General features: G+C 36.9%; 1 protein-coding gene across 5 annotated transcripts in view; it reads right to left on the reverse strand.

Annotated features, from left to right (window-relative positions):
- Positions 1-4119: 4119 nt before the first annotated feature.
- LOC117338316 overlaps positions 4120-18190 on the reverse strand; it is a 94798-nt gene continuing 80727 nt past the window's right edge. For 3 of the 5 annotated variants that reach the window (XM_033899612.1, XM_033899610.1, XM_033899608.1), the window contains 5 exons: positions 17534-17656; positions 15988-16163; positions 13037-13166; positions 9217-9275; positions 4120-7592 (listed from right to left, as the gene is read on the reverse strand). In XM_033899612.1, the coding sequence (XP_033755503.1) occupies positions 7463-7592; positions 9217-9275; positions 13037-13166; positions 15988-16163; positions 17534-17656 (618 nt within the window). In that variant the 3' untranslated portion in view covers positions 4120-7462. The remainder of the gene's footprint in view (positions 7593-9216; positions 9276-13036; positions 13167-15987; positions 16164-17533; positions 17657-18190) is intronic. The other 2 variants (XR_004535000.1, XM_033899611.1) reach the window with 2 other exon arrangements.

The raw sequence follows: 18190 nt of genomic DNA on the forward strand, positions 1-18190 counted from the left end.
GCCTTCCAAGACAGGGGTCATCCTCAAGGCTCTGTCGGCTGCGCTTAAGTTCCGCCACCTATCTTTTCACTGTAGCATATGAAGGGGTATTTTCCCTAGTGTTGCTACTGTATCACTTTGGATATCCTTAGGTGTTAACCCATTTTTATGCAGGTATTGGATCACTGATCTTTCATCGATCTTGTCCCATTTTGCAAAAGCATCTTTAGAGTGCTACCTCATCGATATAAACTAATCAAATGAGACCAGTCCTTGGGTACACGGCCCTATACAGTCAGAGAATAGTAGGACTTAAAAAAGACATCCTTGAGTTCCTTTTTCAATGCGAGGCTCACAGCATATCCATCAATCATTCCTCGTAAATCATACAACATTAAACTAACATGATACGGTATCTACGGCCGATTTAAATATGAGAGCTGCGCAGACAAACAAAGCGTAACAGGAGGTTTTTACTACAAAGCTGTGACATTAAAGTCGACCAAAGACACCATACCTTGACAGTTTAATGCTGAAACAAAATATAAACAGTATGATCCTTAGAGAGAGCAGGATCCTAAGAAACAGTAGGATCCTTAGAAACAGTAGGACCCTAAGAAAGAGTAGGATCCTTAGAAACAGTAGGATCCTAAGAAAGAGTAGGATCATTAGAAACAGTAGGATCCTTAGAAAGAGTAGGATCATTAGAAAGAGTAGGATCATTAGAAACAGTAGGATCATGAGAGAGAGTAGGATCCTTAGAGAGAGTAGGATCATTAGAAACAGTAGGATCCTTAGAGAGAGTAGGATCATTAGAGAGAGTAGGATCATTAGAAACAGTAGGATCCTTAGAGAGAGTAGGATCATTAGAAACAGTAGGATCATTAGAAAAAGCAGGATCATTAGAGAGAGTAGGATCATTAGAAAAAGCAGGATCATTAGAAAAAGCAGGATCCTAAGAAACAGTAGGATCCTAAGAAACAGAATGATCATTAGAAACAGTAGGATCCTTAGAGAGAGTAGGATCATTAGAAAAAGCAGGATCATTACAAACAGTAGGATCATTAGAAACAGTAGGATCCTTAGAGAGAGTAGGATCATTAGAAAAAGCAGGATCATTAGAAAAAGCAGGATCCTAAGAAACAGTAGGATCATTAGAAAAAGCAGGATCATTAGAGAGAGTAGGATCATAAAAAAAAGCAGGATCATTAGAAAAAGCAGGATCCTAAGAAAGAGTAGAATCATTAGAAACAGTAGGATCCTTAGAGTAGGATCATTAGAAAAAGCAGGATCCTAAGAAAGAGCAGGATCCTAAGGAACAGTAGGATCCTAAGAAAGAGTAGGATCATTAGAAACAGTAGGATCCTTAGAGAGAGTAGGATCATTAGAAAAAGCAGGATCATTACAAACAGTAGGATCATTAGAAACAGTAGGATCCTTAGAGAGAGTAGGATCATTAGAAAGAGCAGGATCATTAGAAAAAGCAGGATCCTAAGAAACAGTAGGATCATTAGAAAAAGCAGGATCATTAGAGAGAGTAGGATCATTAGAAAAAGCAGGATCATTAGAAAAAGCAGGATCCTAAGAAAGAGTAGAATCATTAAAAACAGTAGGATCATTAGAAAAAGCAGGATCCTAAGAAATAGCAGGATCCTTAGAGAGAGTAGGATCATTAGAAACAGTAGGATCCTTAGAGAGAGTAGGATCATTAGAAAAAGCAGGATCCTTAGAAAGAGCAGGATCCTAAGGAACAGAAGGATCCTAAGAAAGAGTAGGATCATTAGAAACAGTAGGATCCTTAGAGAGAGCAGGATCCTAAGAAAAAGCAGGATCCTAAGAAACAGTAAGATCATTACAAACAGTAGGATCCTACGAAACAGTAGGATCATTAGAAAAAGTAGGATCCTTAGAGATAGTAGGATCATTAGAAAAAGCAGGATCATTTGAAACAGCAGGATCCTAAGAAACAGTAGGGTCCAAACAAAATTAAACTGCGTCACTCAGCTGTTTTGTCCTACTACGACACATCAGAGATCGGGACCTTAGGTGTTGATACCTAGGACCGGACATTAGGTGTTGATACCTAGGACCGGACATTAGGTGTTGATACCTAGGACCGGACATTAGGTGTTGATACCTAGGACCGGACATTAGGTGTTGATAACTAGGACCGGACATTAGGTGTTGATACCTAGGACCGGACATTAGGTGTTGATACCTAGGACCGGACATTAGGTGTTGATACCTAGGACCGGACATTAGGTGTTGATAACTAGGACCGGACATTAGGTGTTGATACCTAGGACCGGACATTAGGTGTTGATACCTAGGACCGGACATTAGGTGTTGATACCTAGGACCGGACATTAGGTGTTGATACCTAGGACCGGACATTAGGTGTTGATACCTAGGACCAGACATTAGGTGTTGATACCTAGGACCAGACAGAGGAAACAAATCTAGATTGGAATGTGTAATAGTCTCATGATTCCATAATTATCATAATCAACATTAATGGATTTTAAGACCGTCAAGTGCATGTCCATCTTCAGTGGCCACCCCATGTAATATCAAAGGATTGTACTAAAGACCACTAAGATATCAGCACTAAACAAGAATATCAATGGAGATTGTTTGGTTGTCTGTACAGTTGTATACACAAGTAAATCACATTGTTTCCACATTATCCAGTACCCATTGTTTTCAAATTATCCAGCATCCTTTGTGTCCAAATTATCTGGTATCCCTTGTGTCCAAATTATCCAGTACTCATGGTTTCCAAATCAAGAGTGCATCCTCTTCTACATTTGGCAAATGTGATTTTGATTTTTATTCAATTCTCTTCTAGATGTCTACACATTTGTCCTGTAGCATCAGTGACAAATATTAGACAAAAGAGATATCTTTTTATCTTTGTATAATATTTTGTGATATTATTTGGTGGCAAGATCTGCAACAAGATTATCAAAGTTATGCTGACAGTAAAGGTCAAGTTAAGTGGCTGATGAAGACAAATATGCAGCATTGTTAAAAGTTCAAAAATATTATACATTATTCATAATAGTAAATCTAATTAATTTCCTGTTAATAAGAGAGAACTTGTAGCCAATATATGTATAGTCAAGGACACACAAAGGTCTTAACATACCAAGACATCAAGACAAGAGATGCCAGAGGGATCTTCACGCACATCATTGAATAATCCATATCAGTAAAGTAAAAGACTGATCTTTTCTCTTCTTTCACAACATTTCACAACTTTATATAACACAATATAGCAGGAACAACCTGCAATTGTCAAAATACAAGATGGCTGCCGGCCAACCATGTTGTTTTCTGATCAGTCCCAAAATACAAAATGCACAACTAGGGGACCTAGAGAAATTTGAGGAAGATCCCTTTGACACTTTCTGAGAAACAGTGATAACAAGCGTTAATTGTCAAAATCCAAGATGGCTGCCTGTCGGCCATGTTATTTTTACGATCTGTCCCAAAATGCAATATGAACAACTAGGAACCAAAGGGAGCTTGCATATGAAAGTTGAGAAAGATCCTTTTGTACTTTCTGAGAAATAGCGATTCCAATAATTATTTACGGAGGGATGGACGGAAGACAGACCTTGGACGCAGGGCGATTTGAATAGATTTGAATAGCCCACCATGTGATGATGGTGGGTTAAAAATTGGCCAAGAGAAATGAGGTTTGTTCTCAACACCGTTATAAAGTCTCCCAGTTTACTCAACAAATTGGGGCAGAACCTTGTGATATTAATTCCTAATATGTTTGGCCATCAACTAAGGACCAAGGGGAACCTACATATGAAGTTTGAGAAAACCTCTTTTGGTACTTTTCAAGATATGGCGATATTGATACCAAGCATTGTTTACAGATGGAAAAAAACCATGGATCATGGACAAAAGGTGATTAGAATAGCCAATCTTCTAATGATGATAATGGACAAAAGGTGATTAGAATAGCCAATCTTCTAATGATGATAATGGACAAAAGGTGATTAGAATAGCCAATCTTCTAATGATGATAATGGACAAAAGGTGATTAGAATAGCCCATCTTCTAATGATGATGGGTTATACTATATCAGGGCTGGCAACATGCACATAAAAACAACTTTCAAAAGCAGAATATTTTAATAAATTTTAATTTGTAATATTACTGGTTTAAGTTGAAGACATTCAATATTTCTATATAGCAAGATCCCACAAAGTAACATATATAAGGCATAGTGTGAAATAAACCACTGGCACTCATGTATACTAGACATAAATAAAACCACATTCTACATACAGGCCTTTGACGGTTTTATTTGGCAATGTTTATGAAATATTCAAGGTGAATATATATATATGTAAGCATTAAAGTACTTATTCACTGTACTGTATTTGACCTGGATACCACTGGCCTTTTCTGATAACACAGTTGATCATGATTATAATGACTACAGTAAGTTTCTAGCCAAACTGGAAAGGAAAAAGTATCTACTTCAGACATCTGTTTCTGTAGTCGTCAACATTATCTACTCTACATTCAAATAGGAGGAAGACTTATAGATATAAATACATGCAAAACGATATCACTGCCTTCTTGTCTTGTTACTAAGCCTATAAAAATTTACTGAGCAAACATTGACACATCTTATTTAAATCATTTTGCTAATTAGAGATCAGCTACAATACAAATATAGAATATAATAACAAGTCCGTCATCAATATGACTTTTTTGAAGTCCCCACCCCTCCCCTTTCCCAAGCCTTGTATAAAACTAAGTTACTTGTGTAAACCTCAACCCTCAAACATACCTGTCACAGGTCCAACCCCCAAACATACCTGTCACAGGTCCAACCCCCCAAACATACCTGTCACAGGTCCAACCCCCGAACATACCTGTCACAGGTCCAACCCCCGAACATACCTGTCACAGGTCCAACCCCCGAACATACCTGTCACAGGTCCAACCCCCAAACATACCTGTCACAGGTCCAACCCCCAAACATACCTGTCACAGGTCCAACCCCCAAACATATCTGTCACAGGTTCAACCCCCGAACATACCTGTCACAGGTCCAACCCCCAAACATACCTGTCACAGGTCCAACCCCCGAACATACCTGTCACAGGTCCAACCCCCGAACATACCTGTCACAGGTCCAACCCCCCGAACATACCTGTCACAGGTCCAACCCCCGAACATACCTGTCACAGGTCCAACCCCCAAACATACCTGTCACAGGTCCAACCCCCGAACATACCTGTCACAGGTCCAACCCCCAAACATACCTGTCACAGGTCCAACCCCCGAACATACCTGTCACAGGTCCAACCCCCAAACATACCTGTCATAGGTCGAACCCCCGAACATACCTGTCATAGGTCCAACCCCCAAACATACCTGTAACAGGTCCAACCCCCAAACATACCTGTAACAGGTCCAACCCCCAAACATACCTGTAACAGGTCCAACCCCCAAACATACCTGTCATAGGTCCAACCCCAAACCATACCTGTCACAGGTCCAACCCCCAACCATACCTGTCATAGGTCCAACCCCCAAACATACCTGTAACAGGTCCAACCCCCAACCATACCTGTCATAGGTCCAACCCCCGAACATACCTGTCACAGGTCCAACCCCCAAACATACCTGTCATAGGTCCAACCCCCAACCATACCTGTAACAGGTCCAACCCCCAAACAGTGGAAAACAAATCATTTATCTGAGCCTTCATTACAAATATATACAAGTATCTATCATGTATATAAGAATTTAGAGATTATACTTCCATTTACAAATATGTCAATGCCTTCTGGGCGTATATTATCAATGTCTCGATGATAATATTAATTGATATGAATGAATAAGCAATATTATCCTTCAAGGCTTATTGAATGCTGATATTTCACCCACCTTTCTGCCAAAAACTCTCACAACTATACCACTCATATCACACCATACTTACTGAATCTATTCGGACTTTGAACTCTCTCATTCTAACACACCACTGAAATATTGCTTTACAATATAAATATAAACAACCTACAATCTACATACTATTTTTGATACAAAAATATTGGAACACAATTCACTGGTAATATTCCTGATAAATAGAGTAAATAGTGTGACACAGTAAAACACCCTGATGATCAATACATTGGCACCACAATCACTTATAATCCTTCTTTTTCAAATTTGCAACAACAAGGAATTTCCAATCCACATGTAGCCATAATATCATTGATAAAAAAACAGTATTCTGAACATCAGCATGGTACATCATTAGCATGGTACATCATTAGCATGAGTGAACCTCCAATGTATAAGGTGACAGAGAACTCCATCACTGTATCCTCAGAGATGTACAAAAATAGGAAGACAAATATGGTCTGTAAAGGGAGAAAAGTGAAACTATAGTCATTGTCAGTGATACACTCTCATTATTCAATGGAAAATAAACATTAATAGATATGAAATAGTCACTGCATGCCTGTTGTTGACAAATATGTTTCAAGTTTTATCAAGATACCTGTAATTGCTCAAAACTTCAATCTTTGATCTTGGAGCCATTGTCATTGTCAACTAATTTCTGTACATATATATCTCAAGTTTACAAGTTAGCTCTGGATAATATCTTATAAAGGGCAATAACTCTGTATCAAACTTCTGCAGACAAATGACTGGAGGAACATCACAGGGTATATCATCATCACAAGCTCCTGTTTGATGGTTCATAACAGCATGGTAAATGTATCTTTGACTTTGATTCAGTGTTAACACTCAATTCCCAAAATATCATGATTGACTTTAGCACCAAATAATTTTGTTGTGGAAATTTTATCAATTTAAAATAACAACTATTAATGCATGACATTATGAAATAGTACTTTACCACTGAAAATTCTCAAACAATAAAATAAAAGTTACCTTTAATTAATAAATTAATAAACTGTTACTTGGTCACTCACTGATTAGCCAGAAAACCACCAAGATTAGTAGTTGCTGGACTCACTCATATCTATTTCATTCCTAATAATGTTCTACTAATATATCTTATGATTTAAATGCAGACAAAACACTACTCTCAACATTTACGTTCCGAGAGAAGATTTCTACTGAGACAGATCAGGTACCACACGTACATATAACAGAATGAAGAGAGAGACAGGCTTCTGTACCCTTGATTTCTTCATTATGATAAATTATAACAGTTGAAGCCTGCATTACAAGTAGCAACTTGCAAATTAAATATTTTCTTATCCAGGGATTATAAAGCTGATCCTCTGACATCAAGCCAGTCTGTCAATAGACACTAGATCATTGTCCTCGACTGTCGGTAACACTCTGTAAATGTTCAGTAGTGTTACTAAATTGATCACAGTTGTATTTAGTCATTAATCCACTATTGGAGATCAGGTGGGAGTAGATAACCCCCGGTATATCACAGACAGACGTTATAACATCACACATACAGCTACGTACAGTGACCCTCCAGTCGGATTGTCAAACTGTACCCCACATCTACTTTGAACACCAAGCTCTCTGTGTAGTGTCCTGTATTTTGAGGTGAGAATTCCACAGGTAACCTCAGGTAGCTTCTCGGACTGCAACAAAAACAGAACTTTGAATTAAACAAGCATTCTGTGAGTATTGCTAAACCAATACATGCCCCCTACCGGCGCCCTCAAGTTAAAACTTTAGCCAAATTTGAGTAAAGAATTTAGCCAAAACTGAAATATGATCATTTTATGAAAATAAGTTCATTCCAAACAATGTGTAAATTCAACTCTATTGGGTTGAATAAACAATGTTTCCTGCCCCTAAAATATATTCAGGTATTCTTTTGGTATGTCTACTGTACAGAGTAAAAGAATCTAAAGTGAATTTAAAGTGAAATGTATAATAACAGCCTTGGATTGAAATATAAACATGATTCTGCATAGCACAGCATAGTAGTACACTGATTTTATTCCAAAAGAATCTCATATCAGTGAACCATTCAATACATTTAAATGTTAATAAAATGCAATTGATGTGCACATCCTAATACCATTATTAAGTGAATGGAGAGCCATTACAAAACTTTAACCTCAAGAATACAGAGAAAACAGTAAAGTCATTAATATGAAATTTTTTGAAAAAATTTCAAAAAAATTCAATTTTTTTTTTTCATTGTTAACTGAACAAAAGTAATGCCACACACCCAAAGAACCTCTATGCAAAGAATCAGCATCCCTAATACCATTATTAAGTAAGTGGTGTGCAATTATAAAACTTTAACCAAAACTTTAACCTGAAGAATACAGAGAAAAAAGTTAAGTTCATAGTATGCCAAAATTTTCAAAAAATAAAAATATTTTTTTCAGTTTTAACCGTACAGTAGTTCCCATAAACCATATTTAAGAATGTTTGTATTCTACCTTAATCAATTTACAAGGTATCATAAGATACAATTGCCAAATTTAGTTTAATCCATTGAGGAATAAAGAATTATAGGGGGAAAAACTAAGTCAAGGACAGAAACTCCAGTAACAATTATCTGTGAGTGCTGGTTTTCTAACACGAAACATGCTGCTGATGGTGACATAAAAAAGAGGCCCATGGGGCTGAATGGTGAACCGAGTTTTCAAATATTTGTCAATTTGACCCTATTTGGCCTCGCCCATCAGCCCAGGCCCAACATGTGCATGCCATTAAACTGTCATTCAATGCTGATCATGTTAACCAAGTAAGAATTCATTTCAATAGAAATCAAAGAAAGGATAGTCAAAAATGTGACTTCCCTATTAAAATATTGTAAAGTTTCCCTCCCCAAGGGGCAAATGTGACACCTTAGGGTCATTAAATTCACAATTTTGGTAAAGCACACTTTCATCTATGAAAAGTACTTGATTATACATTATTTGGGTCTTTAGAACAAGATTTTAAAAATTTCAGTTAATTTGACCCCTTTTGGCCTAGCTCCTCAGTTCCCTGGGGGTTGGGGATCATATAATTCACAATTTTGATTGACTTTTGGCCATGGAAGGTCTCTGCAAAATTTCATTAAAATTGGTTCAAGGGTTTCTGAAAGGATGTCGAAAATGTAAAATGTTTATGAACGCATGACAAATGACGATTAGAACGGGTCCCCTGCAACAAAGCTTCAGTTGAACTAAAAACATGATAATATTTTAGAATTCACCTCTTTTCTTAAGAGTCTGTGTAGTAATTAAATATGATGCTTACCGTATGCTTATGTTGGTATGACTGATCTTGAATGGTAATGAAGGCTGTTTGATTTCAACCTGAAACATGTAAATATGTACACCTCAACAGACATACAAATACAATACGGTAAATATGTACATCTCAACAGACATACAAATACGATACAGTAAATATGTACATCACAACAGACATACAAATACGATACAGTAAATATGTACATCTCAACAGACATACAAATACGATACCGTAAATATGTACATCTCAACAGACATACAAATACGATACAGTAAATATGTACATCTCAACAGACATACAAATACGATACAGTAAATATGTACATCTCAACAGACATACAAATACGATACGGTAAATATGTACATCACAACAGACATACAAATACGATACGGTAAATATGTACATCTCAACAGACATACAAATACGATACGGTAAATATGTACATCTCAACAGACATACAAATACGATACGGTAAATATGTACATCACAACAGTCATACAAATACGATACCGTAAATATGTACATCTCAACAGACATATAAATACGATACGTAAATATGTACATCACAACAGACATACAAATACGATACCGTAAATATGTACATCTCAATAGACATACAAATATGATACGGTAAATATGTACATCTCAACAGACATACTAAACAAGAGGCCCAATGGGCCTGTATCGCTCACCTGGCTCTACAGCAAATTTGCAGTTGATTGAGGTCATTTCTACAGATACCATGCTGATTCAGATAACAACTTTATTCAAATATCAGAGTAAGCTAGGTTTATTCATGTCAATATATTTTCTAGTCCTTCATTCCAGCATTCTATTGGCCTAAGATCGGATCTTGGTGACTCTTAGCTCTGAGCATGCTACAAACAGGCCAAATATCAAGTCCCTTGGCCTCTTGGTTATTGAGAAGAAGTGATTTGAAGATTATAGCCTATTTGACCCCTGTGACCTTGAATGAAGGTCAAGGTCATCTATTTGAACAAACTTGGTAGTCCTTCATCCCAGCATGCTACAGGCCCAATATGAAGTTCCTGGGCCTCTTGGTTATTCAGAAGAAGTCGTTTGAAGATTATAATCTATTTGACCCCTGTGACCTTGAATGAAGGTCAAGGTCATCTATTTGAACAAACTTGGTAGTCCTTCATCCCAGCATCGTACAGGCCCAATATCAAGTCCCTGGGCCTCTTGGTTATTGAGAAGAAATTGTTTGAAGATTATAGCATATTTGACCCCTGTGACCTTGAATAAAGGTTAAGGTCATTTATTTGAACAAACTTGGTAGCCCTTCATCCCAGCATGCTACAGGCCCAATATCAAGTCCCTGAGCCTCTTGGCTATTGAGTAGAAGTTGTTTGAAGATTATAGCCTATTTGACCCCTGTGACCTTGAATGAAGGTCAACGTCATTTATTTGAACAAACTAGGTAGCCCTTAAATCCCAGCATGCTACAGGCCCAATATCAAGTCCCTGGGCCTCTTGGTTATTGAGAAGAAGTTGTTTGAAGATAACAGTATATTTGACCCATGTGACCTTGAATGAAGGTCAAGGTCATTTATTTGAACCAACCTGATTGCCCTTTCCCCAAGCATGCTACAGGTCAAATATCAAGTCCCTGAGCCTCTTGGTTATTCAGAAGAAGTCGTTTGAAGATTATTACCTATTTGACCCATGTGACCTTGAATAAAGGTCAAGGTCATTTATTTGAACAAACTTGGTAGCCCTTCACCCCAGCATGCTACAGGCCCAATATCAAGTCCCTGGGCCTCTTGGTTATTGAGAAGAAGTTGTTTGAAGATTATAGCATATTTGACCCCTGTGACCTTGAATGAAGGTTAAGGTCATTTATTTGAACAAACTTGGTAGCCCTTCATCCCAGCATGCTACAGGCCCAATATCAAGTCCCTGAGCCTCTTGGCTATTGAGAAGAAGTTGTTTGAAGATTATAGCCTATTTGACCCCTGTGACCTTGAATGAAGGTCAACGTCATTTATTTGAACAAACTAGGTAGCCCTTAAATCCCAGCATGCTACAGGCCCAATATCAAGTCCCTGGGCCTCTTGGTTATTGAGAAGAAGTTGTTTGAAGATATAGTATATTTGACCCATGTGACCTTGAATGAAGGTCAAGGTCATTTATTTGAACCAACCTGATTAGCCCTTCCCCAAGCATGCTACAGGTCCAATATCAAGTCCCTGAGCCTCTTGGTTATTGCAGAAGAAGTCGTTTGAAGATTATTACCTATTTGACCCATGTGACCTTGAATAAAGGTCAAGGTCATTTATTTGAACAAACTTGGTAGCCCTTCACCCCAGCATGCTACAGGCCCAATATCAAGTCCCTGGGCCTCTTGGTTATTCAGAAGAAGTTGTTTGAAGATTATAGCCTATTTGACCCCTGTGACCTTGAATGAAGGTTAAGGTCATTTATTTGAACAAACTTGGTAGCCCTTCATCCCAGCATGCTACAGGCCCAATATCAAGTCCCTGAGCCTCTTGGCTATTGAGAAGAAGTTGTTTGAAGATTATAGCCTATTTGACCCCTGTGACCTTGAATGAAGGTCAACGTCATTTATTTGAACAAACTAGGTAGCCCTTAAATCCCAGCATGCTACAGGCCCAATATCAAGTCCCTGGGCCTCTTGGTTATTGAGAAGAAGTTGTTTGAAGATTATATTCTATTTGACCCCTGTGACCTTGAATGAAGGTCAAGGTCATTTATTTGAACAAACTTGGTAGCCCTCCATCCCAGCATGCTACAGGCCCAATATCAAGTCCCTGGGCCTCTTGGTTATTGAGAAGAAGTTGTTTGAAGATAACAGTATATTTGACCCATGTGACCTTGAATGAAGGTCAAGGTCATTTATTTGAACAAACTTAGTAGCCCTTCACCCCAGCATGCTACAGGCCCAATATCAAGTCCCTGGGCCTCTTGGTTATTCAGAAGAAGTTGTTTGAAGAGTATAGCCTATTTGACCAATGTGACCTTGAATGAAGGTCAAGGTCATTTATTTGAACAAACTTGGTAGCCCTTCACCCCAGCATGCTACAGGCCCAATATCAAGTCCCTGGGCCTCTTGGTTATTGAGAAGAAGTTGTTTGAAGAGTATAGCCTATTTGACCAATGTGACCTTGAATGAAGGTCAAGGTCATTTATTTGAACAAACTTGGTAGCCCTTCACCCCAGCATGCTACAGGCCCAATATCAAGTCCTTGGGCCTCTTGGTTATTGAGAAGAAGTTGTTTAAATGAAAAAGTTGACGCCGGACGGCCGGACGGACGACGGACGCCGCACCACGGCATAAGCTCACTTGCCCTTCGGGCAGGTGAGCTAAAAACATAGTTTAGATCTCATTCAGATATGCTGGACATACAGATTCTAGAATTATATTGGGATAAAATTAGTGGATCCTACAAGTCTAGAATCTTACTCTGAAGTCGATAGAGTGAGGATGTCAAACATCTATTTGTAACTGTTCATCTTAGAAATTCATCCTTTAAAGCCAATTACTCAAACCATTGTTGTTCATCATTTTGTTTGATTAAAATATAATCATCAACTTGATCTAATACTTAAACATCTCATGTAAAATGAACAGTTGAAACTTTTATGACAAAAGGAAAAGCAAGAAAAGAACAAACAAAAAAAAGAAAATGAAATTGCATGTATATGCATTGATATCACCACATTTAGGATCATTACGAAGTTGGAGCGAGGCTGCAGTTTGGTAAAGTACGTAATAGCCTATACCTAGATTACATAAATCATAACACAAAGTCAATATATACCTCAACAGTTTAAAACTCACCGAGTGTATTGTCTTCGACTCATTCTTCAGGTGGACCTTACAGACGACAGTGGCCTTGGCTCCACAGCTGGGGAAGTGAATATCACTACTCCTGTCCTTCAGTACCACTGGCTTCATCTCCTTGTCAAATCTACAAATACAACAAACATTTATATATCACCACAGACTTCATCTCCTTGTCAAATCTAAACACGTACAACAAACATTTATATATCACCACAGACTTCATCTCCTTGTCAAATCTACACAAACAACAAACATTTATATATCACCACAGACTTCATCTCCTTGTCAAATCTACACATACAACAAACATTTATATATCACCACAGACTTCATCTTCTTGTCAAATCTACACACATACAACAAACATTTATATATCACCACAGACTTCATCTCCTTGTCAAATCTACACACATACAACAAACATTTATATATCACCACAGACTTCATCTCCTTGTCAAATCTACACATACAACAAACATTTATATATCACCACAGACTTCATCTCCTTGTCAAATCTACACACATACAACAAACATTTATATATCACCACAGACTTCATCTCCTTGTCAAATCTACACATACAACAAACATTTATATATCACCACAGACTTCATCTCCTTGTCAAATCTACACACATACAACAAACATTTATATATCACCACACACTTCATCTCCTTGTCAAATCTACACATACAACAAACATTTATATATCACCACAGACTTCATCTCCTTGTCAAATCTACACACATACAACAAACATTTATATATCACCACAGACTCCATCTCCTTGTCAAATCTACACACGTACAACAAACATTTATATATCACCACAGACTTCATCTCCTTGTCAAATCTACACACATACAACAAACATTTATATATCACCACAGACTTCATCTCCTTGTCAAATCTACACATACAACAAACATTTATATATCACCACAGACTTCATCTCCTTGTCAAATCTACACACATACAACAAACATTTATATCTCCTTGTCAAATCTCCACACGTACAACAAACATTTATATATCACCACAGACTTCATCTCCTTGTCAAATCTACACACATACAACAAACATTTAACAGCTTCATATTTCAAACCAAAATTACATTACATAGTTATGTCTAACCCTAAAAAAAGAACCCACCCCAACTTAAAAGTAGGAAGCACTATACATTTTAGACATGTGTATACATTAGACGATGCAATACAGATATCAAATTTTGTAAATATACTTCAATGTGTTATTTTTACCCCAAAATCACTCTTTCTGAAAAGTTAGAAGAAAATATACATCTGGCTTAGAGATTTAATTCCAATTCAGCTAAATTAATCATGAATTAGTTCTCTGAGAGGTTCCACACCTATTATATACAGGTGTAATAGACTAACTACCTCTGAGAGGTTCCACGCCTATTATATACATGTGTTATAGACTAACTACCTCTGAGAGGTTCCACACCTATTATATACAGGTGTTATAGACTAACTACCTCTGAGAGGTTCCACACCTATTATATACAGGTGTTATAGACTAACTACCTCTGAGAGGTTCCACGCCTATTATATACATGTGTTATAGACTAACTACCTCTGAGAGGTTCCACACCTATTATATACATGTGTAATAGACTAACTACCTCTGAGAGGTTCCACACCTATTATATACATGTGTAATAGACTAACTACCTCTGAGAGGTTCCACACCTATTATATACAGGTGTAACAGACTATAACTACCTCTGAGAGGTTCCACACCTATTATATACAGGTGTTATAGACTAACTACCTCTGAGAGGTTCCACACCTATTATATACATGTGTAATAGACTATAACTACCTCTGAGAGGTTCCACACCTATTATATACAGGTGTTATAGACTAACTACCTCTGAGAGGTTCCACACCTATTATATACAGGTGTTATAGACTAACTACCTCTGAGAGGTTCCACACCTATTATATACATGTGTTATAGACTAACTACCTCTGAGAGGTTCCACACCTATTATATACATGTGTTATAGACTAACTACCTCTGAGAGGTTCCACACCTATTATATACATGTGTTATAGACTAACTACCTCTGAGAGGTTCCACACCTATTATATACAGGTGTTATAGACTAACTACCTCTGAGAGGTTCCACACCTATTATATACATGTGTAATAGACTAACTACCTCTGAGAGGTTCCACACCTATTATATACCTGTGTAATAGACTATAACTACCTCTGAGAGGTTCCACACCTATTATATACAGGTGTAATAGACTAACTACCTCTGAGAGGTTCCACACCTATTATATACATGTGTAATAGACTATAACTACCTCTGTGAGGTTCCACACCTATTATATACATGTGTTATAGACTATAACTACCTCTGAGAGGTTCCACACCTATTATATACCTGTGTAATAGACTATAACTACCTCTGAGAGGTTCCACACCTATTATATACATGTGTAATAGACTATAACTACCTCTGAGAGGTTCCACACCTATTATATACAGGTGTAATAGACTAACTACCTCTGAGAGGTTCCACACCTATTATATACATGTGTAATAGACTATAACTACCTCTGAGAGGTTCCACACCTATTATATACATGTGTAATAGACTAACTACCTCTGAGAGGTTCGACACCTATTATATACATGTGTAATAGACTATAACTACCTCTGAGAGGTTCCACACCTATTATATACAGGTGTTATAGACTAACTACCTCTGAGAGGTTCCACACCTATTATATACATGTGTAATAGACTATAACTACCTCTGAGAGGTTCCACACCTATTATATACATGTGTAATAGACTATAACTACCTCTGAGAGGTTCCACACCTATTATATACATGTGTTATAGACTATAACTACCTCTGAGAGGTTCCACACCTATTATATACATGTGTAATAGACTATAACTACCTCTGAGAGGTTCCACACCTATTTCTCGATTCCTTCGTTGGAGACACCTTTCCTGCTGTACTTGTTGACTTGCTTGTGTCCGGAATCCTGCTATATTTCTGCGTTGGAGTGACACTACTGGTGTCCTGTATGACTTCCCTCACTCTGTTTACAGGTAAACTACTTCTCTCCGAACCCTGTAAACAGTGTTACACTTTTAAATGACAATGAACAAAGAGATCCTACAGAGATCTCGATACACACTATTGAATGATCGTTTATTGTTTTGATGTAAGACAGATCTTTTATTGTTTTGATGTATGACATATCTGTTATTGTTTTGATGTATGACAGATCTGTTATTGTTTTGATGTAAGACAGATCTTTTATTGTTTTGATGTATGACAGATCTTTTATTGCTTTGATGTATGACATCTTTTATTGTTTTGATGTATGACGGATCTTTATAGTTTTGATGTAAGACAGATCTTTTATTGTTTTGATGTATGACAGATCTTTTATTGTTTTGATGTAAGACAGATCTTTTATTGTTTTGATGTATGACACATCTTTTATTGTTTTGATGTAAGACAGATCTTTTATTGTTTTGATGTAGGACAGATCTTTTATTGCTTTGATGTGACAGATCTTTTATTGTTTCGATGTAAGACAGATCTTTTGTTTCGATGTAAGACAGATCTTTTATTGTTTTGATGTAAGACAGATCTTTTATTGTTTTGATGTATGACAGATCTTTTATTGTTTTGATGTAAGACAGATCTTTATTGTTTTGATGTAAGACAGATCTTTTATTGTTTTGATGTAAGACAGATCTTTTATTGTTTTGATGTATGACAGATCTTTTATTGTTTTGATGTAAGACTAATCTTTTCTCTATATTTCCTTTCTTTCCCATTTTCCTCATAATCATTTGATAAAGATGGAAACCTATGAACAAAATCTAAAAAAGATCTTCCTGAGAAACAGCAATAACTACTGTCAACTGTTAAACCCCACGACAACTGTATGTTGGTCATTGTCTGTTTTTCTTATCAATCTAACAATTGACCTTGCACTACAAGGGAACAAAAGAAACCTGTATATGGAAATCTGAGAAAGATTTGACAAGGTCTTTTTAAGAAATATTGATAAAATCTGAAAGATGTGTCAAGGTCTTAATAAGAAATATTGATAAGAAACTTCAAAAGAAACCAAGGGAACTAACCTATCCCGAATTCCTGTATTCCTGGTGGACTAGAAACAGAGTACTTATTTCTAAGATAGGTGTAGATGTACAGTTGAACATGCACTGATTCATTGTAAATACTGTACATCATATAGGAGTTCAGGTAACGGACCAAAAATACCTTTACCAGCATTAGTTTGCTCAGGTATTAACATTTAAGGATTAATTCATTAAACAATACATATTTTTTCACTAGGACTAATATTTTACAAATATGAATAATGTTTTTCTACATATATATAACTCATCAACAATTCACAGGAATAAATATCTTTGAATGTCCAATATCGGATATTTAAAGTGATTTTGAATGCTAGCTACCTCTCCACACAGTTGTACCCGAACTGTGTGTAACTTCTTGGAATTCTCTGAGGCATCATTAGACTGAATATCCCAGTGCTGTGAGAACATTCCTTTAGACCTTGGTATGAACTGTACTTGAAGCTGAAGAAGAAATGACAGATAAGATGGGCAGTACACTTCAACATTTGATATCTACATACTAGTTTTCCCCAAGCAAAATTCTTTTTAATTTTTTTTTTTGTTAGAACATCACAATTAGAAAGAACTTAATTCAATCATCACCAACATTTGTAAGGAAACTGTTAATCAGAAGAGGAGGAATGCCCTCATTAGACTAAATTGGTCAGGCCGTTAAGGTCATTGGGTGTAAGACATTATGTGTAAAATGATGCACCGTTTACAGGGAAAAAGATTCTCAGGTTGAATATATGAATGACCTAGAGGCACAAGGGTGGTTATTTGACTTTCATCAAAGTTTGCAATTTTGCTATAAATATAAAATATGGTAAACAAGAACTTTGAACAAAATGTAAAAACATTGAAACATTAAGATATTGAAATGATCTAACTACTGTAAATCACTTATATTTTGCGTGGGATTTATTTTCGTGTTAATTCGCGAGGAGAGTCAAACGCGAATTCAAATCCCTCGCGAATATTTGTATAAGAATGACA

Source organism: Pecten maximus, chromosome 11 (assembly GCF_902652985.1).
Source record: "Pecten maximus chromosome 11, xPecMax1.1, whole genome shotgun sequence".
Taxonomy (NCBI): domain Eukaryota; kingdom Metazoa; phylum Mollusca; class Bivalvia; order Pectinida; family Pectinidae; genus Pecten; species Pecten maximus.